The 27,686-nt window shown below is 34.2% G+C and overlaps 1 protein-coding gene across 2 annotated transcripts in view; it reads left to right on the forward strand.

Moving 5' to 3' along the window:
* The window catches only part of LOC145247561 (uncharacterized), a 46,832-nt gene that overhangs the window by 17,544 nt on the left and 1,602 nt on the right, over positions 1-27,686 (forward strand). For both annotated transcript variants that reach the window (XM_080109407.1, XM_080109408.1), the window contains exons 2-10: positions 233-446; positions 1,803-1,915; positions 3,034-3,067; positions 4,890-4,976; positions 12,145-12,224; positions 14,053-14,202; positions 17,697-17,880; positions 18,591-18,744; positions 20,790-20,881. In XM_080109407.1, the coding sequence (XP_079965533.1) occupies positions 233-446; positions 1,803-1,915; positions 3,034-3,067; positions 4,890-4,976; positions 12,145-12,224; positions 14,053-14,202; positions 17,697-17,880; positions 18,591-18,744; positions 20,790-20,881 (1,108 nt within the window). The remainder of the gene's footprint in view (positions 1-232; positions 447-1,802; positions 1,916-3,033; positions 3,068-4,889; positions 4,977-12,144; positions 12,225-14,052; positions 14,203-17,696; positions 17,881-18,590; positions 18,745-20,789; positions 20,882-27,686) is intronic.

A 27,686-nucleotide genomic window follows, 5' to 3' on the forward strand; every position in this document is an offset into this window, starting at 1 on the left:
TCTGATTAAGTGTGTACTTGTTAATCGGTCAGCTAAGGGAATTTGGGAAGGATTGGTACTCTTTTTCATTTCTTGTTTATAGGATTATCAGTTGCAATACACATTCTTTGTGATTTATTTTTTACTTGATAATGCAAATGGTTTTTGTGACAAAAATAATGAGAACACTTTTTAAATTGTATTTCTTTATTTGTATTTTTTTTTGTATTTTTTTTTAATTTGTATTTTTCAGCATATCCGCAGGCCCAGAACCCCAGTATGATAAAATTTTGTCTGGATATGAAGTGTTCAAGTATAAGAAACCATTTAATTTGAAATATGGGGATCGGATGATTCCAGAATTGAAGATTGCTTATGAAACTTGGGGAAAATTGAATGAAGAGAAAGATAATGCCGTTTTGATTTACACAGGACTTTCAGCCAGTTCTCATGCCAAGAGTCATGAGGTAAAGAATCCTGGAAATTCTTCCAAGTCGCATTCTTTTTTTTTTTTTTTTTTATCTAACCTATGCATCCATCATAAATGCTGTTTTCTTCATCGTTTTTAAGATTAAATTAGATTGTTGTAGTTAGTTGTAGAATCGGAGGCTGAATAAATTCATTACTTTAGGAGTTGGAAAAAATTTGTTGATTCTCACTCTAAACAACTGTTGGATATTTAGGTTGTGTGTACCAAGAAATCATTTGACAAAAATGTGCACTTGTAAAAGCAATAAAATAATTATCCTGATCTGAAATGGAACACGTACATCAAATCCATTGTCAAGGTCGCTGGAAAAATGGTAGGATCCTTCTACCGCTCCAGTAGATATCTCACTTCTGATGCAATTCTCTACCTATATAAAAGCTAGGTACGGCCAATGATGGAGTACTGTTGCCACATCTGGGCAGGAGCTGCTAGAAGCAGCTTATCCTGCCTTGACAGAGTTCAAATAGACTTTGTAGCTTAGTGAGGGATGCTCTTTTCTATTCCCTGAAACCTCTTTCCCGTAGAAGAGACGTTGTGAGCCTGTCTCTGCTCTATCGTTATTTTCAATGGCAAGTGCTCGTCTGAGCTTCAATCTATGTCCCCCCCCCGTCAAACTTTCACGAAAATCACTCATCTAGCCAACCACTATCAATAATTTCCCACACTCTTTATGTGTACCTAAACATAGATTCCATGAACAAAGTTTCTTTCTTAGAAGTGCACGCCTGTGGAACTCTCTTCTGTTTGCCTGCTTTTCAGCTAACTACAATTTGATTGTCTTCAAGTCCAACATAAACAAGTTCTTGATGAACCATCCCCCTAAGTAATTAAATTTACAAAATTTCCACTACTTATGTATGCTCATCAACCCTTATCCTTGAGTGGCCTCCAGACCTTGATAAGTGGTAATTTCTTTGTAATAAAAAAAAAAATTATCAAATATACAAAAAAGTAATTTCAATAAAAATAAACTTGATAAGCATTTGCATGAAAGAGCAACAAACTTGATCAGTTGTCAAAAAAAAAAAAAAAAAAAAAAAAAAGGAAGGTTAAAAGTATGATGTTTGAAAGGCCATTTTCGACAAATGGTTACGCAGGTGTAATCAAAGTCAGGTCAGTCCAGTGAAATGATAATGACTATGTTTATTTCTTTATTATTAGTGACAGTACCATTTTTACGTTTCTTTTATCTTTCTTAGAAACCCATGTTTGGTCAAATACTAATGTCAGTATTATTCTGTATTGAAGTCAAAATATAAAGTTTGATCTTTCTTTTTTATTTCTTTTTTTTTATTTTGATTATTTATTTATTTTTTTTTTTTGCCCCATACAGAAAAATCCTCAACCTGGTTGGTGGGAAAAATTCATTGGTCCTGGTTGTGCACTTGATACATCAAAATATTTTGTCATCTGTACAAATAATTTAGGCGGTTGCTATGGAACATCGTAAGTGCAATAATTTCATGATTCTTTAGTTTTTTTTATTCTTGAAAAAAAAATGTAAGAATCATTTGGATTATTGAACATTTTTTGTTACTTTTGTTGTTAAATCATTTTCCTTTGAAATGTTAAAAGGACACAAAATAAACCTTTCTTTTTTTTTTCCCCTATTAATAAAACATTAGAAATGGCTGACATGTTTGTGCAGAAATTCCAAATGCATTGTAGTGGATTTTATTTCATTTTTTTTTTTTTTCTTATAAAACGTTTGTCTTAATACTTCACACTGTTGCATTTTTATTATCAATAAATAATTCAATTATAAATAAAAAATTTTTTAAAATAATGTGTAAGTGATTTATTCTCATGTATTTTCTATGAAATAGAAATGTTGTTGTAGAAAATGTATGAGAATAAATCTTCATCTTCGAAATGAGTTATTTTTGAAAATATTATGGCTCAGTCTGTCTTGTTGGACATTTGGCAGGTTCCCCAGGAATGACAAAAGTTGATCTTTTAGAAATTATAACTGTCATACTGAAATTGAAAAGGTTGTTATTGCCAATAAACAAATTATTTTTAAAAGCCAGCTGTGTGTGTTTATTGTGCTGCCAAGTGTATATATCGAGACAGTGAAAAAATTTGATTTTTAGAAATTATATATAGATTGAAAAGCATATTGGATGACCGAACGCAGCAAATAGATAACATAATTAAGGTGCTATAATTTGTGTCAATGTGATTATGTTATATGTAATTAATGAAAGATTAAAAAAAAAAAAAATGATACGACAGACAGGAAGAAAGAGCAAGGAATTACAAGAATGATTAGATCTTTTAGCCGAATAGAAAATAAATAGAAACAAACAAAATGGGATCTAGAAGATTGCGTTTAAAACAGCAAACTGAAAAGATCGAAATGATAATTATCATAAAAAATAATTAATGAAATGAACATAGATAAAATTAAAAAGAAATATGACTTTAAAATAGCATTTTCATCATTAAGTTAACGTTTTATTAATACTTAATCCATTTTAGATAAGTAAAAAAAAAAAAAAAGAAAATAATTGGAAAACAGATAGACTTAAGAAATGTTAACTAAACGGTTCCTTTCATTACAGAGGTCCATCCTCGATCAACCCTGCAACGGGAAAGGTAAGTTTATTCCGATGCTAAACGTGTCAGTAAAAATAATTTCTTGCAATCAAATGATATGGAAAATTTGTAAAAAGAATATAGATTTTATGATTATTGCAAATGCAATTAACAGATATTTCTTTTTTATCCTTTTTTTTTATATTCTCTGTCTCTCGCCCCCCCCCTCTCTCTTTCATTTCTCTATAATTGCTGTTTGGTCTCTCGCTTCTCCTCCTCCTTTCTATATGTTGCATCTTTTATTAAAGATGTATGAATGATTTGGATATTATGATTTATTTTCATCTAAACAAACACAATTGAGCATGTGTGCACAGTATGATGATGTATGGAAGTTGAACCTGGCCAGTGAGGATTGAGGACATGTGTTGCATGGAGAAAAATGATTTGAGAATATATTAATAAAATGAATCTGATGACCTGAGAATAAGATTAAATCTGAACAATATAACGAGATGTGTGCAAAACAGGAGACTTCTTTGGTTTGGTCAGATAAATGAAAGTGTTTGGGTAGAACAGTTGTAGAAGCAGGGTCAGCTGGCAGGACAAGGCCAAGAAAAACGTGGAAGGAAGTGATAAAAAAAAGACTTGAAGGATAAAGACCTGGTTAGAGAAAGGCAAAGATTACAAAAAAATATCTAATTACACCAATGATGATGGCGTTTATAAGAGACAAAATCCAAATAAATCCAAAACAGAAGGCAAATCATAATGGAAAAAGAAAAGAAAATCGCAACAATGTTTTGATTTTTCCAAATTTAATAAACCAAACATTTTACAAAAAATATTGCAAATAAGTACACATCTCATGTGTACAACGTGAAACCTGGCCAGTAAGGGTTGAGTATATACGTTGCATGAAGAGAAATGATATGAGAATGATGTGATGGATGCATAATGTGAGTGTTAAAGAGAGGCTTAGATCTAATAACTTCAAAAGAAGATTAAACTTGGACAGTATCAGGAGATGTGTACAGAACAGTAAACATTGCTGGTGTGGCTATGTCGAAAAAATGGATGGTAGTTCTTGGATCAATAGATATAGTTGAAGCAATTCAGTTCATAGGGGAAGGCCAATGAAAATATTGAGAAAGACTGATAAAAACCTGGTCAGAGATAGTTTGTAAGTCAATTTATAAAAACGATTGAATTCATATAAGCATGTAAAATGGACAGTAAACTGAATATGATGATGATGATATGATGATGATTACTAGCAGGCAACCCAGTGTTGGCCGGTCTTGTAAAATATGCATAAATATTATATTTTAATTAATACAGAAATTGAGACATATGCATGCGAGTATTGTTTTTTTTTTGTTTTTTGTTTTTTTTAAACCATTCACTTTTTGAAAGTAAAAATAAAGATACTTGAGCTGAGATTGAAACCAAAACCTAAAGACAGTGATCCAAGTACAATAATCATCAGGTCAGCATGACATGATCCGAAAAATGTGTTTTCAAACTTCTTCTTCTTGACAAAAGTAATCTGTAATGTGAACTATTCACGCATGCGCATTCATTATACAGTTAGCAAACAGATAAAATCCAATGACTCCCACGTACCATTTTTTCAATTTTGACCTCTTAATAGCTCTTCCTCCAGATGAAAATGGTTTAAAAAGTTTTCCATATGTCTGGATATCCTATATACAAAATTTCAAGTCAAATCAAAAATTTGTTGAGTATATAGGTTGAGAAGTGTCCTCACAAACACACACACTTTCCCTTTTTAGATATATAGATTTTTGTAATTTCATTTTACATTGAATTAGTTTTTGAAAAACGTTTTGAAACTAATATTTGTTAAATTTCCTTCCAGCCGTATTCAACCACATTTCCGTTGGTCACTGTTGATGATATGATCCGTTCACAATTTTTACTGCTAGATTATCTTGGCATAGAAAAGGTAAAAACAACTTTGTTTTTTTCTTTTTAAAAATATTTTTTTTAATCCTTCATCACTTTGTGATTAATGACTTAATGACGCTCTCATTTCCTCTCTTCCACTCTCTCTCTCATATATATATATATATATATATATATATATATATATATATATATATAATTGGCTGAAAAATGCGAAGCTTGCTGTTTGTTTTTTTTTTGTTTTTTTTTTACATGGGGTTCACCACTTATCAAGGCCCGAAGGCCACTCAGGGATAAGGGTTATTGCGTGTACAGTAATCAGTGAGATAGTATTGTAGTAATCATTAGTATTGGGGGTTTTGATAGAGTGTCTTACTTAAGGGGACGGTTTGTCAGGAGTTTGTTTATGTTGGACTTGAAGATGTCCAAGTTGTAGTCAGGTGGAAAACAGGCAAACGGCAGAGAGTTCCACAGGCGTGCACTTCTAAGAAAGAAGCTTTGCTCATGGAATCTATGCTTAGATTTAGGCACAGATAAAGAGTGGGGAAAATTATTGACAGTAGTTTCAGCCAGACGGGTGTTTCTCGTGAAAGATTGGCGAGGGGGGGGGGATTGGAGCTCAGACGAGCACCTGCCATGGAAATAACGATAAAACAAAGACAGGCTCGCAATGTCTCTTCTGTGGAAGAGAGGTTGCAGGAAAGAGAAAAGGGCATCCCCCACTAAACCACGAAGTCTATTTTGTACTCTGTCAACAGGTGATTTAAGCACTATAAAAGTGGTGGACGGATGTTTGTTTAAATAGACATTCGGCGAGGTTATTTGCGGGCATCGCTTCTGTGGTCGAGTGGTAGAACTGCCGACTGTCAACACGCCGGTTCTGGGTTCAATCCTTGGTTTGGGAGAGGTGCTAGTCTAGCGGCAATGATGAGTTGTGATACAACGAAACAGGACTGTATGTCTATGATTACAAATATATATAAATATATTTATATAAATCCCCGAAACAATGTTTCATGGTAAACAACTGATGATCTCTTAAAAAATAAATTATTACTGGTACTATAGTGAATTCAAGAGAGCAAGTTGATGCAGTGATTGCAGGTGATTGAATGACTTACTGACTAAATAGTTTTCTAATGAATGATAAATTTTTTTTTTTTTTTTTTTTTTTGTATAGTTTTAAAGGTTAAAAAACTTCCAAGACATATATATTCCTAGTAGAAAGATATCCAAAAATTAAGAATAATTGAATTTTAGCAAGGGTCATTGATAGTGCTGAATCCAAGAGAGCAAATTATATATTTTTTTTATTATTTCTTAATGTTCTTGGTAAGAACATTAACCTTGCTTCACATCAGTCATGGCAAAGTATATTTTCTCTCCTCTAAAATTGAAAATGGTCTTGAACCCTTTTCAATTTTTGAAGTTTTAAATTTTCTTGTCTGATGAGATCTAATATGATCGAAACGGTCTGCACATCATAGCAAGATATGACTATTTACATAAAGAATAATAATAAAATATATATATATATATATACTAGCTGATGTACCTGGCATTGCTTGGTAATAAATATAACAATTTTTTTTTTTTTACCTCCTTTTTTAAAAGGAATTTAATGCCGGCTGCATCTTCTAGTCAATAATAATGGAACACAAATGCTCAAGAATTTCTTCTATATCTTCTTTGTAGCATTATCATGCTAAGACGTATTGGTTTCTCCCTTACCATATCCTAATTCTGAACTCCGTGAGTAAAATAGATGGATGATGAATAAAATAAAATTTAAAAATTATGAACAGTCTTAAAAAAAAAAGTCATCCACAGAAGAGATGTTGCAAGCCTGTCTCTGCTTTATTGTTATTTTCATGGTAAGTGCTTGACTGAACTCCAATCTATGCCCCTCCCCTTTCACAAAAATAAACACTCGACTAGCTACAACCCCTATAAACGACCCCCCCTCCCTCACACTCCTTTGTGAGGAAAATCATATGTAGTGGTCAGGTGTTTTTTTGTGAAAGTTTAGCCAGGGCAAACCATAGATTGAAGTTCAGTTGAGCACTTACCATGAAAATAACGATAGAGCAGAGACAGGCTAGCGACGTCTCTACCAATACAATTACCAATTTTTTTTTAACTTACCAATTCCGATACAATTACTGATTCCAATTTACTTAAAATCACAAAATATTTAGCTATAGAGTTGCTTTTCTTTAAATTACCATAAAAGCCCATGGGATATAAGGTATATATTTTTGCAAACATGAAAATACACTTGTGTGGATGATCTAGAGAGTTTAAGATCATTTGTAGCTTAAAATCAGTCGGGTTAGGGTTAGTTAAAATCAGTGCATATTTTTACCATTTAATCTTCAGTATGAACAGTGAGAAATTAAGTCTTAAACCAAAAAAAACAAATGAAAGAAACAGAATCGTTTTTGGCATCGGAAAATAGGCAAAAACTTTTCCAATTGCAATACTGATTTTTTTTTTTTTTTTTTACAAGGTGGTCACCACTTATCAAGGCCCGGAAGCCACTCGGGGATAAGGGTTATTGCGTGTACAGTACATTAATGTTGAGATTTGATAAAGTGTCTACTTATGGGGGCGGTTCATCTGGAATTTGTTTATGTTGAACTTGAAGACATCCAAGTTGTAGTCAGGTGGGAAACAGGCAGACGGAACAATTCCATAGGCGTGCACTTCTAAGAAAGAAGCTTTGTTCATGGAATCTACGTTTTGGTTTTGGCACAGATAAAGAGTGGGGAAAATCTTTGACAGTGGCTTCAGCTAGATGGGTGTTTTTCGTGAAAGATCGGCGAGAGGGGAGCAGAGATTGGAGCTCAGACGAGCACTTGCCATGGAAGTAACAATAAAACAAAGACAGGCTCGCAACGTCTCTCCTGTGGGAGAGAGGTTGTAGGGAAGAGAAAAGGGCATCCCTCACTAAGCCACGAATCCTATTTTGTACTCTGTCAAGGCAGGATAGTGTTTTTCGCAGCTCCTGCCCAGATGTGGCAACAGTACTCCATCCTTGGATGTACTTGGCTCTTATATAAGTAGAGAATTGCATCAGTAGTGAGATATTTCCTGGAGCGATAGAAGGATCCTACCATTTTTCCAGCGACCTTGGCAATAGACTTGATGTACGTGTTCCATTTCAGATCAGGAGTAAAGGTCAAGCCCAGAAGCTTATCAAAACATAGAGCTTCCCCTAGTCGAGAGCCATCCGTTTCAATTGATGCCAGATGGGGATCAGAGCGTTGATGATGTAAAGATAGGAGTTTGGTTTTGGATGCATTGAAAGTGACCAGCCACCTCTTCCCCCACTGTACCACGCGCTCAAGATCAGAGGAGAGAGAATCAGAGAACTTTGTCATTTACAGCCTTTGATGTGTTGCCATAGATGGTCGTGTCATCAGCATAGATGCCAACGAATGATTTAAGTATGTGTTTTAGGAGATCATTGATGTAGATCAGGAAGAGAGTTGGGCCCAGGATGGGCCCCTAGCATTAATACGGAGGGCCTCTGATTTCTACCCATCAACCACTATTATTAGCCTATCGGAGAGAAATGATTTAATGATCGAGAAAACATTTCTAGTTATACCGTAGCTGGAAATCTTGTGAATTAGGCCTTTATGCCATACTTTATCGAAGGCTTTTGATATGTCAAGAGCAATTGCCCTAGAGAAGAAGCCTTTGTCAAGAGATTCACTAATCTTATGAGATATAACCCTTAGCACATTCGCTGTAGATCTAGCAGAACGGAAACCATATTGTATGTCACTAAGAAGGTTATTTCTGCTGAGGTGGTTGACTTCCAGCAGCTTACTCATGACACACAGGAGACATTGGTTTGTACTGAGATGGGGATGACTTATCACCTGAATTCTTAACTACAGGGCATACTGATGAGGTTTTCCAGGGTGTTGGGAAGCACTTCTCTTTAAGACAACGCTTCAACAGTTTGGTAAGTATAGGGGCAAGTTCTGGTTGAAGCTTTTTCAGCATTATAATTGGAATGCCATCAGGGCCAGTTGCTTTACTGGAATCAAGGTTCTTGATTAGCTTAGCGACCTCACGCACAGATATTTGTATGTTGCATAGTGTGTTGTCTGTTATAGGAGGAAATACAGGGAGTTGATGGCCTTCGTCGTGTAGGGTAGAATTAGCTGCAAAGTTCTTGGCAAATAGTTTGGCCTTGTCTGATGCTGACGAGATGACCTCAGGTTCATTGATGATGGTTGGGATGGAACGCACGCCTCTGTTCAAGATCCTGTTTGCTATTTGCCAAAACTGGTGGGAACCAAGCCGCTGTTCAGCAACTTTGGATTTAACGGACTGAGCATATAGCTCTCTTGCATTTTTTATTACTCTTTTACAGTGGTTGCTGACATTCCTGAAAGCAGCTTTAGTCTCAGTACATCTATTACGTTGGTAGCTATGGAAAAAGTGATTTCTGTGCGCGATGGCAGCAGCACATTCTGGGGATAACAATGGTTGGCTGTTAGGTTTTTGTTGGAATTTTTTGGATGGTATGAATCAATCTATGCCTACAATTAACCATTCAGTCAGATCTGATGCTACAGAGGACACATCCTTTTTAAATATGGAATGTAGGGGTAGATCAGATATAAATGTACGGAAGCTATCTCAGTCAGCCGTGGAGTATCGATATACCGAATGGTGGAGAGGTACGTCTGAAGACTTATTACATTTTGTTTTTATCTTAACTGATACAACCGAGTGGTCGGAAGATCCCAGAGGGGACAGAATGGAACATGAACATAGCTCAGGGGAAGTTGTGAAAAAAGGTCTAGAAGGCTAGCGTGCTGACTGGAAGTATTGGGCACACGGGTGGGTTCGTGAACAATCTGAGTGAGGTCATAGGCAATGGCGACATCATGACAGAACCTCCCCTCATCATCTGTCTTGTTCGAGTGGGTCAGCCATTCCGCATTGTGGACATTGAAGTCACCACAAATGTGAATGTTAGCTGAAGGATGAGCAGGCAGGATGTGGTCAATTTTCTCAGATATGCTCTTAAAGATAGTAACTCCGCTGTTGTTGGGGCGATAGAGGGCAAATATAAATGCAGTGGTGTAAGCAAGTGCAACCCAGAAGCACATATAAGGTAAATTAGGATCTTCTCTAGAGATATCCCTGCCACATGGGAAGCCATCTTTAATGTAGGCACACATTCCATGGCCATGGCAATCTTGGGGGTCAGATTTAGATGTTAAGTTAGGGTATCCTTTAATTATGAATTCGTCTAGGGAAGTGGTCGGCCCTATTCCAGTTACACTTAGAAAGAATATGTCTGGTTTCGTCTCCTGTAATTGGGTTTCAATCTCTGGAAGGTTGGAACGTAGACCCCTGATGTTGGAGAAGGAGACATGGTAGTAGGGGTCTACGTTGGAGGATGGGGTTCTAGGTTTATTCGTGTTTCTTTTTTGGAGATATTTCATGTTGAGGATTTGGGATTTGTGGAACAGGTCAACAGACTTGGTTAGAGATGGAGAGAAAAAGATAGGAATTTTTTTTTTTTTTTTTTTCTTTTGTAGCATATAAGGTAAAGCTGTAACAATTACCCACTAGTATGGCATCGAGAGGCCCTACCAGAAACTACTGCATGGTCCAGAATCCATTCACCAGATGGCAATACAGCAGCCCCAGTACTTTGCACCTGCTGATAGGACAGCCTCCTTAGTGGTTAATCCAAGGTTCGGGTCCCTGACTATCAGGCGGATAACATCAGCCCAGATGAAATGTTTACCTCCAGCACCCTTACTAGTGACATGACCACAAGGATAGACATAGAAACATAAAAATTTCCGACATCTCAGGCTACTGTTCACAAAGTACTGCCGTCCTGGAAAGCAGCTTTTTCTTCTCCCTTTGTCAGAAAAATCACTCATTCGAAATGAGGACTGAGGGACAAATAAGGAGAAGCAAGAATACCAGGAGCTGCCGATAACACATCCACAATGCGTTGTCTACTCTCCATTTAAAAAAAAAAAAAATAGGGGAGGGTTAACGGACTTATTTATATTTACTTAGTATAAGTCAGAGTCTCTAATTCGAAATTAAAGGTATTTGAAGTTAATTTCCTTTCCCATGTTTATGAATGAAATAAAAATACAATACATTACTGTAATTTCTGCTTAAGGTATTAAACTTTTTCTTATCCAAGAGACACCTCCAAAGAATTATAACAAGGATATTTAGCACCAAAATAAATTTAAAAAATACTGCGGCGGACTTTTTACGTGTTGGCATATTCATTAAACATTTTTTATCCAAAAGACATCTCTAGCGTAGTTGAAGGCTTTTCGTTCATTGACTCGCTTCCGAGTTTGTCCTTATGGCAGACTGGGTGGGAGAGGGTTGGGGTGAGGAGATGATTTTATTTATATTTATACAGGAAAAGTGAAGTAGTAAATTCTAAAATAATTTTTTTTTTTTTCCTTTTTTCTTCTCAGTGGGGGAGGGGTATTCTAGAATATTTTTGCATTTAATGGTTGACTGAAATAAAATAGACAGAATTAAGTCAAAATAGAGAAGTAATAACATCTTAGCACCAAAATAAATTTTAAAACTACTGCGGCGGACTTTTTACGTGTTGACATATTCATTAAACATTTCTTATCCAAAAGACCCCTTTTGCGTGGTTGGAGGCTTTTCGTTAATTCCAGTACTTTAAAAGTTCCGATTAATCGTCCCAACACTAATTATAATACATTATCATATTTAGTAGATGATGTTTCTGCCTTTAATTTGAACACCTATTTGGTTTCAAGCAATTGTACTTCATTCTGGTTTTTCTAATCTGATTAAAAAAGTGGAACTAATTCGAAACAACTGGATTTCCTGTTCTGATACTTCACCTTTTCTGTCTTTGGTCAGTGGAGGAGAAATCCTTCTAGACTGAAACAATTGTTATATTTGTTCTGATCCAGAGTACCTTCTTTGTGAAGGAGCTGATTTTCCCCACATTAAAAACAGATCTTGTGTCTCACTTTGCCCTCGTGGGGAGGCAAGTAAAAATAGGAACAGTAGCAGCTCAAGGGAAGTAACTCTAACAAGTTGAATACATTTTTTTTTTTTAAATTGAAGAAAAAAAATTTAATTATTTCTTTGATTATTTTGATTTTTATGCAAGAAATAATTTTCGATAAATTGAAATTGTTTGTTCTTTGCAGTTGCATGGCTCTGTTGGTTCTTCACTTGGTGGGATGTTATCGCTGATGTCTGCAGCTCTTTATCCAAATAGAGTTGGCAGGTGAGAATCTTGTTTTGTTTCTTAGTGTTGGGATGATTAATCGCCCCAACACTAATTTTAATAAAAATCAGTAAAATCGGTACTTTTGGGGGTATCGGAATCAGAAAAATTTCGGCTTATTTTCCGATGCCAAAATCGATTCTTTTAACTATCTTTTTGATTTAATGTTATTTAAAACAAAAACTTCCACTGTTGACAGAAATGATAAAATAATAAATATTTATTGGTTTTAAACTTCCAATAAAACTAAAATTGATAGATTATCCCTCCAAGCGTGTATTTTTATGTTTGAGAAAATATCTGCACAATTAACATGTATTTTTACCATATACATGAAAATAACTGCAGTTAAATATTTAGAGATTTTATAAAGAATCGGAATCAGGAATTTAGTACAGAATCGGTAATTGTATCGGAATCAGGGGAAAAATATTGGAATCGTCCCATTACTAATTAAAATATTATAATAACATTAAATAAGAAGAATGGTTCAAGCACGCAGAAATGATTATTTTTTAAAAATAAAACCATACAAAAAGGATCTTAACTTTAAGAAAGCCATTCTTCTATGAAACTCTTTAATGTTTTTGTAAAATATGAAATGAAAAGTTTTGTTCATAAGACAAATACTAGACTTTTTCGCTTGATAAAAACGAAAAAAAGTTATAAACTGTTTATGGTTTAAAAAAAAAAAGTTATAAACTGTTTATGGTTGAATATATTTAGCGGAATTGCTCAACAAAATTAGGGAAATTGATTATGTGGTGAAAGTAATGAAGAAAGTGAATTACACAAAAAAGTGCGCCTCTCTCTATCCTGCCGGGTGACGGAATGAGGGAAGGAAAGAGAAAGGAAAGATTGTTTGTAGAAGGCTCAGTAATATACATCTGGTATTAATTTGCATATGAAAAAAACTGCTATAAAAAGGACGAATTGGGAGCACAAGGCAGTTTTTTCAACAGCTGAGAGAGAGAATGGATGGTGGAAATTACAGTTGAAGTTAGTCGTGGGAAAGCGGGAGTTCACACAAATATTTTTTGTCCCCCCGTCAAAAGAAGGGCGGACCTGTCCGTTCATCTGTCTGTTCTTTTCTCAATAACTACGCCTTGGAATTTTTTTGAATTTTGCACAAACATTAAACATGATACGAGTAAAAAAGTAACAGAACGGATTTTCCGGGAAAACTTCGGTTGTCCCCCTAAATTGACACTTTTGTGTTTTTTTTTTTAAAAATGATGTCTTTGGATTTTTATAAAACTTTCTGAAAAGTTGTAACTAACTGATTTCTGTATAATTTTGTTTGTCTATACTTCGCGATAACTCTTGGGCGTGCCCCAGGGGCTCTTTTAGGGTTAATAAAATCACTCCATTTTTGGGACTATTTTACCATATTTGTCCAAAATTTTCTGTGTATGTCCATTTAGCAATTTTGCTTGGTGCTGAACTCAAATTTAAATACGTTAAGGCCTTGGAGACTTTTGGAGCCAAATGGAAGGAGGGGGGAACAAATGATCGACTTAGTCATCTCATTTTTTGCATGGTGCTGAATTCAAATTTAAATGTGTTAAGGCCTAAAACTGCACCGTTTGTTCGTTTTCTCCAGGATTTGATGTTCCCTGGGGACTTTTGGGACTAAATGGTGGGGGGGGGGCAAATTTTTTATGCCTCGTTCACTGTGCACTCACGTGGGACCATGCATGCTTCATTTGTTTTTCATTTAATTTCCTTTTTTTTTTCATTCAATATGATTAAATTTGTGCTCATTCTTGCATTTAATTCAAAGTCTTTTTTTCTTTATCATATTTCTGAGATTTTCTACTCCTTTCAGATTGGTATCTGTTTCTGCCTGTGCACAGTCTCATCCATCTTCCATTGCTCTACGTTATCTTCAGAGGAAAATCATCATGATGGACCCCAACTGGAATAAGGGCTTTTATTATGATGGGCCTTTTCCTCATGTCGGCATGAAATTGGCCAGGTAAACCTTTCTTCTCTTATTGGATTTTCTACATCGTCTTCTATTTATGACTAATAAAAAATAAAATTTGAATAAAAATAAGGATTAAATATTCAAATCAATGAAATTGATTGAAAATAAGAATTCTCGGTGCTTGTTTAAAATTCAACCTAAAAATAAAGATCAATCTCTATGATGTACGTACCCGTCACCAAACGAAAATGTCATATTCTAAAAATTGCGTAAACTCACTAAAATAAATTTTAGGAATAAACGAGTTTGTTTTTGTCTGCCATGTTGTTTTAAATAAAGGGAGACAACTCGATTATAATTACTAAGATTCAAATCATTCTTGTAATGGATACAATTATTAAAATTGCTACAAATCATAAAAATATGATTTTCTATTTATAAAAAAAAAAACTACTTTATGAATTTACGTGATTTTCTTTTGAATGACATTTTTGTTCTGTGACTGGCACGTACAAGATGCCTTAAATAAGTTTAGACTTTTTTGATATGGGCACTTTGATTGATGGTACACAAATGAATCTCTAGTCCCCTTCGAAGTAATCTCCTTTAGCTGCAATGTATTTGTTGTACCGTTTCAACAATTTCAGGAAGGTCCCATGGAAGTCCTCTTGTGTGAGCGTGTCTGTAAAAAGTTTTTGACTTGTAATGGGGGCATGAGACGAATGGATTCGCCAATCATTTTTATAACCAACGGCTGTGCTAAACAACCAATCAAAACGTCGCAAAATTATTATAAAAATCGTCGAATTTTGGATTCAATCAGTTCGCTATTTGCTACGTCACGGACCGCGTCAAAGCCTCTTTCATCTCCTCAAATGTCTCATAACAACAGCCGCTAAGGTTTTCCTTAAGTTTAGGGAATAACAGAAAGTCATAGGGAGCAAGGTCTGGACTATAGGGAGGGTGAGGAATTGTCTTGATGTCTATCTTTGTCAAATAGTCTGTGACGAGGATGGAGTTGTGTACTGGTGCATTGTCCTAGTGGAAATGCCACTGACCCGATTTGAAGAGTGCTGGCCTCTTCCGACAGAATCTTTGGCACTTGTACAGGTTAATCAAGACATTAAAAAATGAAAATATCGAAAAAAAAATTTAAAAAAAAAGGTTATATGGTACGTGTCCGTTTTGGCCGGAAGATCTCCCTTAATTTGATTTTTACAGCGGAAAAACGCGTTTTTATGACAGCGCATTGATGGTAGCTATCTTTGAATTTTTTGAACACGCCATGGGGAGATAACTCAGTTTAAAGCGCCGACACTCCCTCCCCATCTTTAATACTAGCTTTTCTTCCTAAAAATCAAACCTTTTGCTCGGTATCATAACAGATTGTTTTTTTCGCTGCAAAAAAAAAACTACTTGATGAAATAAAGTGAATTTTTTTTCTGGAGAACTTCGTTCCATAACGAATGCATACAATATAACCTTTTTTCAATATTTTCATTTTTTTTTATGTCTTGATTAAACTGTACAAGTACTGAATTTTTTCCTGCACTCCTTAAAACCTCAGTATTGTATTTCTTGTTGACTGTCTGTTCAGTGGGAACCCAGTTCATGTAGATCATGCCGTGCTGTCAAAGTTTGTGTGGATTTGCTTTGTCTGGCTTTTTTGAGTCTGGGAGAGCCAGCATACTTCATTAGGAATTCTGTCTCTTAGTGTCTGGATCAGCTGTAGATCCAACTTTCATCGCAGGTCACCAGAGCATCAAGAACTGTGGGATTTGAATTGATCAGCTCAACCATCTCCCTGCTCTCATGAAAACATCTTTCTTTCTGATCTTCTCTTAGTACTCTTGGGACAAATTTTATGCAAATCTTCCACATCTTCAGTTCCTCGTCAATAATTGTGTGTACAGTTCCCACACTGACATCAAACTGTGCACTTATTATCTCTATAGACATAGCAGTCCTTATCCATGAAATTCTTTATTTGGCCAATCAATTAGTGTTCTGACTTCTTTACTCCTCCCGCAACTCTCATCATCCCTCATAAACTCCTTGCCTTCCTTGAATCTCTTATGCCACTCAAAAACTGGTGCTCAATTTATGCAAGATGGTCCAAAAGCAGTCTGAAGCATTCCATATGTTTCTGTGGCATTTTTTCGGGGTTAAAACAGAATTTTATGGCATATTACTGTTCTAAAGTGTCCTCACGTCCAGATTGCATTTTCGAAATTTGACATCTGTGACAATCAGGCTTTAGTAGGGTGTATTCCAATTCCTGCTGTAGCTGTTCCTTTGAACCTGAAATAATAGCAATTGGTCAGTCATCTCATAGGATGTATCGCAATAACATACTAAATTTCCAAGAATCTACAACAATTTTAAATGCTTGTACAAAAAAAGTCTGGAAACTTATTGAAGGCGCCTCCTAATTCATAAATAATTTTTCTACATTTTTGTTTGTTGATTCGATTGAATTCTGGACAACAATCAAATTTTCTTTAAGTAACAACAGCCAATACTTTCATTAATGAAGGGATTAGTCACAAGGAGGCACCTTTATTTTATTTATGAGTAAAAAGAATAATAAACAATCAAGGCCACTACAAATATTTTAGAGGAAAAAAGATCACTGGCATCAAACTATTTACTTCCATGTGATTGTTGTCCATGCAAAGAATTTAAGAAAACATCAAAATTAAGTTTAATGATAAATTTCTTTTTTAAATTTTTTTTTTTTTTTTCAGAATTTTTAAGATGGAGATCAAAATTTGTATTTTTTGGAATCCTAGATATTATTCTCACAATGTTTGTCAATGTAACTTCCAAATTTCTTCAGGTGCACAATGGATAAAAGTGCTAATCAAAATAATTTAAATAATTATTAGATGATTTTTTTTTTTTTTATGTCATGATTTTTTTTTTTTTTTTTTATGTCATGATTTTTTTTTTTTTTATGTCATGATTTTTTTTTTTATGTTTTTATGTCATGATTTTTTTTTTTTTTTTTTATGTCATGATTTTTTTTTATGTCATGATTTTTTTTTTTTTTTTTTATGTCATGATTTTTTTTTTTTTTTTATGTCATGATTTTTTTTTAAATCTTTTATTTTCTCATTTTGTTTTTATTTTGTCTTTTAATTAAATTTTTTTTTACTTTTGAATTTTTCTTTTTTTCTTTTCTTTTTAACTTTAAGGGAAATTGCTTGCTCTAGTTGGAATACATCAGGAGGAAACGTCACGTTTTCCCACAGTGACAAACCTACTCTTAGAATTATTTTTATATTATAATGTCTTGAATTAAAGTTTAAAATGCAAAAGTCATGTATCATGGTTCAGTTGTGTTCGAAGCAGAAACCTTGATTTCAAATGCGCCCGTCTTACCAAAGAACTTACTGTTGATTTTATATGTTGGGCCCTTCTGTTTGAGCATGATAATTATTTATTTATGTCATGATGTTTTAAATCTATCTTATATTATTTTTTTAATAAAAATTTTTTTACTTTTGAATTTATATATTTTTTTTTCTTTTTCTTTCCAGGGAAATTGCCACGATGACGTATCGGAGTGGTCCTGAGTGGAGTCAAAGATTTGGCCGTGACAAAATTGACCCTTTGGAAGAGCCAAGTTTGTGTCCTACATTTTCAATCGAAAGTTATCTGGATTACCAAGGAGAAAGTTTTAGCACTAAATTTGATCCCAATTCTCTTCTTTATATATCAAAGGTAATTTTATTGCTTTTAGGGGAAGAAAAAAAGTTGGTTTTGCATTTATTTATATTAAATTCCTCTGTGACTTGATATTCCCTATACTTAAAGAAACCCCTTAGAGGCTGTCGTTTTCAAACAATTGAGATGAAAGGGACTGCAATGAGTCATTGACACGCTCATACAAGAGGATTTCTATGGAGCCTTCCAGAAGTTGTTGAAATAGTACAAGTACATTGCATCCGGAGGAGATTACTTTGAAGAGGATTAGAGTTTCATGCGTGCATTATCAATAAAAGTGGCCATGCAAAAAAAAAGGTCTGGAAACTTATTGAAGGCACCTCGTAGATTACTCATAAAAATAAAATTTACGTATTATGATTATCAATCTGAATACATTTTTGTTTGTACTTGGGGGTCATCACTTATCAAGGCCCAGAGCCACTCAAGGATAAGGATTAATAAGTGTTAGGTAGATGATGAGACAACATGATCAGTAATGGTGAAACTTTGGCTTTAGAAGGATTTGGGACAACTCAACAAGAACTTATTTACATTAGATTTGAAAAAGACCATGAGCTGGGAAGCAGCCCCACAGTATTGTGTTCCCGGAAAAAACTGATGTTCATTTGTATTATATATGTACAATTTGGCAATGCATCTTTATTAGCATGCAATGTACCCCAATAACAATTTTTCTTTTCTTTTTTTTTTTTATTCTTTTAAAGGCAATGGATTTATTTGATATGCAAGATGGATTTAAGTCAATGACTGAAGGTCTCAGTCGGGTGGTTTGTCCATGTATGGTGATTGGAGTGCAAACAGATATTTTATTCCCAGTTCGACAACAGAGGGAATTAGCGGAAGGCTTACAAAATGCAGGTAAAGTAAGACTAGACATTTTTTTTTTTTTTTTTTTTTTTTTAGATAAAAAATTTGGTGCTTATTCAATTGTATTCCAATATTTAAAACTGCTTGTAAAAACAATTCACGGTATGATATAATTTGATGTTTCTGAATTTTTAAGAGGAGGATTGATTATTCGTATTATTTGGATTCATCGGACGACTGTTCTCATCTTGAGAGTGATTTTCACAACGTTTCGGTTGATGTAACCTTTGACCTTTTTTACCAAATTTCCACTAACGATTATTACATTTTCCCATTGACTACCGTACACTCATTAACCTTTATCCTCAAGTGGCTTCCTGACCTTGGTAAGTGATGACTCATTTGTAAAAAAAAAAAAAAAAAATAATAATAATAAAATAATGATTGACTCAGGAACTCTCATCCATTCTTTCAATGTTTCAATTTTGTCAGTTTTTTGTTCTGCACACCTTTCCCTGTATTATCAGTCCTGGATATGACTTTAAACTATATCCGATGGTGAGGCCCCAGCTTGCGGGTTTTGGGGAGTGTGGAGCCACCCTTTAATTGTTATTGCTCCCAGGTTCATTCTGACCCGGAGTAGTAGTACCTGTTAGGGTCGCAACTATGGGTAAAATAGAAACTGACACAAAAAAAAAAATATATATTCTATTAAAAACTTTTTCTTTAAAATAACTGGAGTCGGCATTAAATGACCTAAAAAAGGTTGACATGCCGTAAAACAAAAACAACCAACCCTCTATTATTATCCACGTTATATATCCATCGTATCATTCTTGTATCATCTTCATGCAATACATATTCTTAATCCTCACTCGGCAAGTTTCACTTTCATACATCATCACTAGGGCTATGACAACAGCATATTCTTTTCCTCGTTTTGATTCTCAGGTACATATCCATTGATATTTCATGTTTTATGTAGAGTGATGTGGTTCTCGGTTGATTAATTGTGTCTGTGTCGGATATATACTTGAGAGTAAAAGCAACGAAAAGAATATGCTGTTGTCATAGCCCTAATCATCACAATATACTCATTCCTTATAAATTCTTCCCTTTACCAACTGGTAACACTCTGCTAGTTAGTAATGGCAAAAGTTCCCTGAACTTACTCCATCTATTTCTAACTCTTGTGATCACATGAATGCTAGCTCCTCTTTGTGCTCCAATGGTATCACCAAGATAGTAGCCTTATATCATTTCTCTCCATGAAACACATATCCTCAACTCTCATTGGCAAGGTTTCACTTCCATACATCATCATACATACCTGATAGTCGATGCTTACTTTTTCTTCACGTTTTAAACATTTATCTGTTTAGACTATTGTTCTCCTCTTGAGTGTTATTTGTGCAACGTTTCGATCAGTGTAACCTTCGACCTTTGTCAGGCATGTTGTTATCTTGAAAAATAAAGCAGAAAAGTTACTGGCTCCATAGATGGTTTTGTTTTTGCGTTGTTTTCTCGTATGTGTGAAAAAAAAATTAGTTGAGTTGCCTCCCTTTGTCAACCAAATTTTTTTTTTTCACACATACGAAAATACAACGCAAAAACAAAAACAACTCCAAGAATACGAAACCATCTATGGAGCCAGTAAGTTTTCTCCTTTCTTTTTCAAGATAACAACCAACATGCCTGATGAAGGTCGAAAGCTACACTGATCGAAACGTTGCACAATTAACGCTCAAGATAAGAACGATAGTTTGATCAAAACAAGTTATACAAACAACCAGCCCTCATCTCAAAAATTCAGAACTGAAATTTATCCATTTGATTAACTTTTTTTCACGTTTTAATCATTTATCCATTTATTTAAAAAAAAAATGTTTTTATTCACATTATACACATGAGATGAGTATTTATTTGCAATACTTTTCGTGAAGTGTTCGGTTTATTAAGTTTGGAAAAATCCAAACTTTATTGCGTTTTTTTTGAATGAATTATGATTTGCTTTCTGTTTTGGATTTATTTGGATTTTATCTTTTCTGAACGTCATCATCATTGGTTTTTTATATATTTTTTTGGAATCTTTGTAGGGAATGAAGCCGTGACATATTATGAATTAAATTCTTTGTATGGACATGATACATTTTTGCTCGATTTGAACGGCGTTGGTTCAGCTATAAAGGTGAGAAAAACTATTCCAGCGCAATCTGTCCTGTTAACAATAACAACAATAACAGTAACACTTTCATCACTTCACACTATATATATATATATATATATAGTAAGTTATAAAAATATATATGGCAATTAAGCTACACAGAATATTCCGCATTTTATCCATGCCATATATATTTTTATAACTTACTATCTAGCTCTACCTATGTATTGAGCACTGTTGAAGTAAATACTTACAGTTTACGCATAAAATAATACTTTCGTATATTAATTTATATGATTAAATGAAGTAGTCATATATATATATATATATATATATATATATATATATATATATTATTTTTGAAACCTAATTATCCACTGACACGTGTTTCGTCATCTACGACTCATCAGAGTGGCTGAATCTAGCAAGACTCGAAATCGGGACCCCATGATAAGAAGCCTAAACCTTTACCACACGGCTGCCTCGCCTGACTACTAAATGTATCGCGTGGTAGAGGTTTAGGCTTCTTATCATGGGGTCCCGATTTCGAGTCTCACTAGATTCAGCCACTCTGAGTCGTAGACAAGGAAACACGTGTCAGTGGATAATTATTTTTTAAAAATAATATATATGCCGCTCCAACTTTAAGGGGGTGCCAAATTGGTCAAGGGGAAAATTGTTCCCAACTCAAATTTAAGTAAAAATGCAATTCGTATGAATAATTGAATTCATTCAGGAAGTATCGCTAACAAAAACAAATAAAAACATATATATATATATATATGTGTGTGTGTATGTTTTTTTTTGTTTTTGTTTTTTTAACGATAATAGGGTTAAGTTTCTCCAACCTTGGAGATCATGGAAAATATTTTTCCTAAGAAAATCGCCCATATTGTTTTGAATAATGCACTCGACCATAATACATATGGTCTGAGGTTCAAATCTTAGAACCAGTCAAGCTATGCTGACAAGAGGTAGTACCTTGAAATACATGTCCGTAGATTACTATTTTATATATATAAGAGCAAACAGTTAATAAAACATGTTAAAAAACATTTTGAAAAAAAGTTAAAAACATATTTAATCCGAAAAGGAAACACTGGATAAGTGGATAGTCCTTAATCTGCTGAGTTTTGAAGAAATACTGTCCTTCTCATCAGAGGGTAGGAATTAGCAAAATGCGGGATTGGATTTTGCATACAAAAGTATTTGATGAAACTGCAAGTAAGTTAAAGTTCTTACTTGATAACAAAAAGTGAAGCAGAGGGAATATGGTGAAGAAAAAGGTGATTACACGTGAATGGATAGTCTGGTGAAAGGTAAATAATCCAATGACGGTAAAATCCAAAAATATAACTCCAAGAAAGTTCATTGAATTTCCATTTGCACAAGTAAATTCAAGAAGATGGAAGATAAGATTATAAGCTCTATCTCCTATTTGGTTTTATCGAGCTTTTACATCTGGTTGAGATTAATTCTTTAATATACTTTAGTTTTACCATCTTGGATCATTTTGGTAAATTTAATTGTAATTTTTATTTGTGTATATATATATATATATAATCTTGATTTATTTTTCTATTCCATTTTTTCTCAGGAACTACTGGGCAGATTTGGCTGAAATGTTTTTTAGACCTGTGTTATGTTAAAGTGCAGCGAACTAAATATTGTAGTATCCATTCGATGCACAGTTAGGGATTAATAGTATTAATCACCATAATACCACATTTACTTATCTATTTATTTATATCAAGTTTAGTATAAAGCATTTCATTCTAAGTCAACAGCCTATTTTTAAAAAGTTTAGTATATATATATATATATATATATATATATATATATATAGAAAGAGATTGATGAGCTAAGAAAGAATCTTTTTAAATTTTTTTAATCCAATTAAAATTAAGGAAGTTATGATATTTTGTGCCTTGTACATTTGTATATTTTTTCCTCTTTAAGACCATATGCGTTTCATCACATTTTTTTTACACTACCTTTTCATTGAAAATGCTGTATCTTTGCTAAAACAGGAAATTTAATATATTGCAATATGTCTTTGATATTATTGTAGATTAATACCTTCTGTTAACCCCCTCCCATCTGACCACCTTTCTAAAATACGTGATTCTACCTTTGTAGGCAATTACATGTGAACACCTTGAAAAACTTTAATGAAAGATAAACAAAAATTATTTTAGAATTTAATGTAAAATGATTACCCATTTTGAAGCATTCCAGCAGATTTTTGCTTTTACTTGTAAATCACCACTTATCAAGGCCCGAAAGCCACTCAAGAATGAGGGTTAATGAATGTAAGGTAGTAATGTAGTAATAATTAATGGTGTAAATTGAATAGAATTTGATTATTTATGGGGACGGCTCAACAAGAACTTGTTTACATTGGATTTGAAGGTTACCATGTTGTATTCAACCAGGAAGCAGGACAGTGGAACAGTGTTCCACAGGTGGGCAGTTCTGGGAAAGAAGCTTTGTTCTTGGAATCTACATTTAGATTTAGGCACAGATAGAGAGTGGGGGAAATCGTTTATAGTGGTTGTAACAAGTCAAGTGACGTTTTTGTGAAAGTTTGGTAAGGGGGAATCATGTCGAGCACCTAGCTATGAAAATAGTGATAGAGCAGAGACAGGCTCGCAATGTCTCTTCTGTGACGAAACATGTAGCAGGGAAGAAAAAAGGTTTCAGAACTGGTTTTGAACTTTGTCAATGCTGGATAAGGTGCACTAAGCAACTCCGCCCAGATGTAGCAAATTACTTCGTTTTAGGGCGTATTTGGCTCTTATACAGATAGAGGATTCATCGGCAGTGAGATACCTGCTAGAACAGTAGAGTGATCCAACCCTTTTTCCAGTGATCTTGGCAACAGATTTGATGTTTGTGTTCCATTTCAGATCACGAGTAAAGGTCCGTCCCAGAAGCTTGTCGAGACATGGAACTTCTCCAAGATAAAAACATTCATTTCAATTGGAGTGTGATGGGGATCAGAGCGATTAAAATGAAAGGAGAGAAGTTTGGTTTTCGATGCATTAAAATTAACCAGCCATCTTTTTCCCCATTGCACCATATTCTCAAGATCAGAAGAGAGAGGAATCAGAAAGATTTTGATCATTGTTGGTCTTTAAAGTGTTGCCATAGATTGTGGTGACATCTGCATAAATGTCTGATGTCTGCATGATGAATGATCTAAGAATGTGATTTGGAAGATCATTAATGAAAATTAAGAAGAGAATTGGACTCTGGATGGAACCTTGAGGGACGCCTACGTTATTACTATAACTTTCTGATTTCTACCCATCAATGACTACACTATTATAAGCCTATCAGAGAGAAGGATGTGATAATTGAGAGGACATTTTCAGCTATTCCATAGCTGGCGATCTTGTGAAGTAAACCTTTATGCCATACTCTATCAAAAAACCTTTGATATGTCGAGCTATTGCTCTAGAAATGAAGATCCTGTTGAGAGATTCAGTAATCCTGTGTGATATAACACTTGGTACATCAGCTGAAGATCTCGCAAAACGGAAACCAAATTGCATGTCACTGAGCAAGTTAATTTTGCTGAGGTGGTTGACCACTTCTCCGTTTATCACAGATTCCAGCAACTTACTCATGATGTACAGGAGACTGATTGGTCTGTACTGAGGGAGATGACCAATCTACGGAATTTTTAAATACGAGGCAGACTGATGAAGTTTCCCGGGTGTTGGGAAGCAATTCTTAAGACAACGCTTAAACAGCTTTGTAAGTATGGGAGCTATTTCCGGTTGAAGCTTTTTGAGCACTATGGCTGGAATGCCGTCAGGACCAGTTGCTTTACTGGAATCCAGGTTTCTTATAAGCTTGGCAACATCACGTACAGAAATTTGTATATCGCATAGTGCCTTCAGTCACAGAAGGAAATATAGGGGGTAGGTGGTCCTGATCGCAAAGGGTAGAATTTGCTGCAAAGTTTTTGGCAAATAGTTTTGCTTAGATGCTGATGAAATTACTTCAGGTCCATTGATGATGGTAGGGACAGAGGACACACCTCTGTTCAGGACCTTATTTGTATATCGCTAAAACTGGTGGGAACCAAGCCACTGTTCAGCTACTTTAAAGAGCAGTTAACTATTTTTTTTTTTCTATGGGAGATAAATCCTGTGCATTTTTATTTTCTAAAACCCCCTTGAAATCTGTGATTATCCAAAGTGTTTTATCGTCTATGCGTATTACTATATATAATAGAAAAATCTTATTGTTGAAAATTAATTCGAATTTTCAAAAAACATTAAAAGCCTGTAAAGAAAGTATACAGAATTTTTTTTAATAAACTTGGAAGACCTTATTCTGCAGAGTTTGGAAAAATGCAATTCTTCTCAGAGGAAAGAGGTTTGCAAAATATACAATAAATTTTGCAGATTAATGCATTAAAAGAAACTCCAAATATGAAATGAATCAAATTTTCACAAAAAGTTTTTAACAGTTTGTGAAAGTTTATAAAGATTCATAATGATTATGAAAGCAGGAACAAGGAAAAAAAGTAGAACTATAAAAGGATATGGTAAAAATTCATTGAAGAAGGAGGTAAAATTCAAGAACAGGATAAATCCAAATAAGTCCATTGATAATCCAAAAGAACAGGAAACAGAATTACAGATGCCCAGGGTAAAGTAATGTTTCCAGAAAATCCATCAGACCATGGAGAAGTAAAATTCAAGATTTAAAAAAAAAAATTTTTTTTTAAAGTGACGGCAATATGGAAATAGGAAATAACAATAAAACCCCCGAAACAGTTTTGCATGGTAACCGATGATCCCTATAATAATATTAAGGCTAGCATAAATTGTTGGAAGCAAAATAGGCACAAACAAACCATTGAAACTAATTGTAACAATCAATTAGTTTCATATGAAGCAAAATCTTTTCTTGGACCGTGGGTGTGTGTGTGTGTGTGTGTGTTTTCTTTTTCCTTTTATTCTTTTTTATCCCCTCTTTATTATTTTTATTTCATTTTCCAATAACAGAAAGATTTTCTTTTTAATATCCTTCATTGTAAAATCTGACCTGATGACCTTGCATTTTTTTCTTTTTATTGCATTTTCACCGCAAACAAGGTACAGTGCCACTTTGATGTAGGGGGCTACTATCTGGGACATAATTTGTAGGGGTACTATGTAGGGAGTTGAGTAGCAAGATGTCTGTTTACATTACACTTGAACTTCTGCATGTCAGTACACTCAGGGAAACAGGAACCCAGAAGGGAATTCCAAAGTCTACCAGTCCTAGGGAAGAAACTATTAGAGTAGGTGGTTTTCTTACATCTGGGATTTCTACTGTGTAGGGGTGGGATTTTGCTGCTTGTTGGGTTTGTCAGGGTTATTTACATCAAGGAGGTACTAGGGCTTGTAATTCGTCAAAGCATCTACCATTAAAGTACTTATAAAACAGGCAGAGAGATGCAACATTTCATCGATGGGACAGCGGTTGAAAACTAGCTGATAGTGTGGGATCTATTAGGTTGGCAACATTTTTCTTTTAAAGAAATCGCATCAGAAACATGTCTGCGCATATGTAGCCAATAATGTTTGTATAAATAAATATATTATAATAATGCTCTGCTTGTCATTGAGCACTTTTTGATAAACACCAAGATTTCAGTGGATTTACATCTAGAAAACTAGTGATAAAATCATTAATATATTTCTATAATAGTGAGAATGTGTGAGGACAACCTATATACTCAACGAATCTTTGATCTACAGATTTTAAAATTGGTATATAGGATATTCAGATATGTAGAACATTTTATAATCTGTTTCATCTGGAAAAAAGGGCTGCTTAAGGAGTCAAAATTGAAAAATCGATACTTGGCGAGGAGGGGGTCATTGGACTTTTATCTGTTTGTCAACTGTTTCATGAATTTGCGTGACTGATTCACATGACAGCTTCCTTATGTTAAGAATAAGTAGGTTTGAAAACACTTTTTAAAGATCGTGGAAAGCTGGCCTAATGGTTTTCGTACTTGACTCACTGTCTAGGCTTTGGCTTCAATCTCAGCTCGAGTATTTTTTTTTTACTTACAAGAAGTAAACTGTTTAGAAAAAAAAACAAAAAAAAACCTGATACTCGCATGCACATATCTAAGTTTCTTTCCATTTTTTTTTTTTTTTTAAGGAATTTAATGTCACATTTAATACCAGGCAATGCCGGGTATATCTGCTAGTATATATATATATATATATATATATATAAAAACTACATACAATTAATCAGTTTTATATGAAGCAAAACACAGAACTGAACTGTTTTGCACTAATTTTACGAAGATTAAAATAAGGATATAATTCTACAAAGTCTTATTTTTAGAATATATGTTCTCATTTTGTCAATGGGTTTTTCGTTACCAAATTTTAAAGTTCTCTATCAGCTTTTTGGAGTAGCAAGTTCGGTCTAAATTCAGATTTCTTTGTGTCATGTCGATTCTAATAATACTGGAATGGTTTTCTGTGAGATTCAAATTCTTTGGTTTGTATGTAAATCAACCTCAAATTGGAGTTGGTCTACAGGAATGGGGAGGGGCAAATTAATTCTCCACTTCCAACTAAAAGCTAGGAACAATGGATAAATAAAAAGATTGGGCTTAAGTATTGTAGCAGAATTGAACAAAAACAGAGAAATTGATGATATGGTGAAAGAAATAAAGAAAGTGGCTTACACAAACAGGTGCGCCTCTCTCTTTCCTGTTGGATGACAGAATGAGGGAAGGAAAGAGAAAGGAAAGATCTTCGTTTGTAGAAGGCTCCGTAATATACATATGACATTAATTTGC

This window comes from Euprymna scolopes, chromosome 25 (genome assembly GCF_053919585.1).
Source record: "Euprymna scolopes isolate OS-2025 chromosome 25, ASM5391958v1, whole genome shotgun sequence".
In the NCBI taxonomy this organism is placed as follows: Eukaryota; Metazoa; Mollusca; class Cephalopoda; order Sepiida; family Sepiolidae; genus Euprymna; species Euprymna scolopes.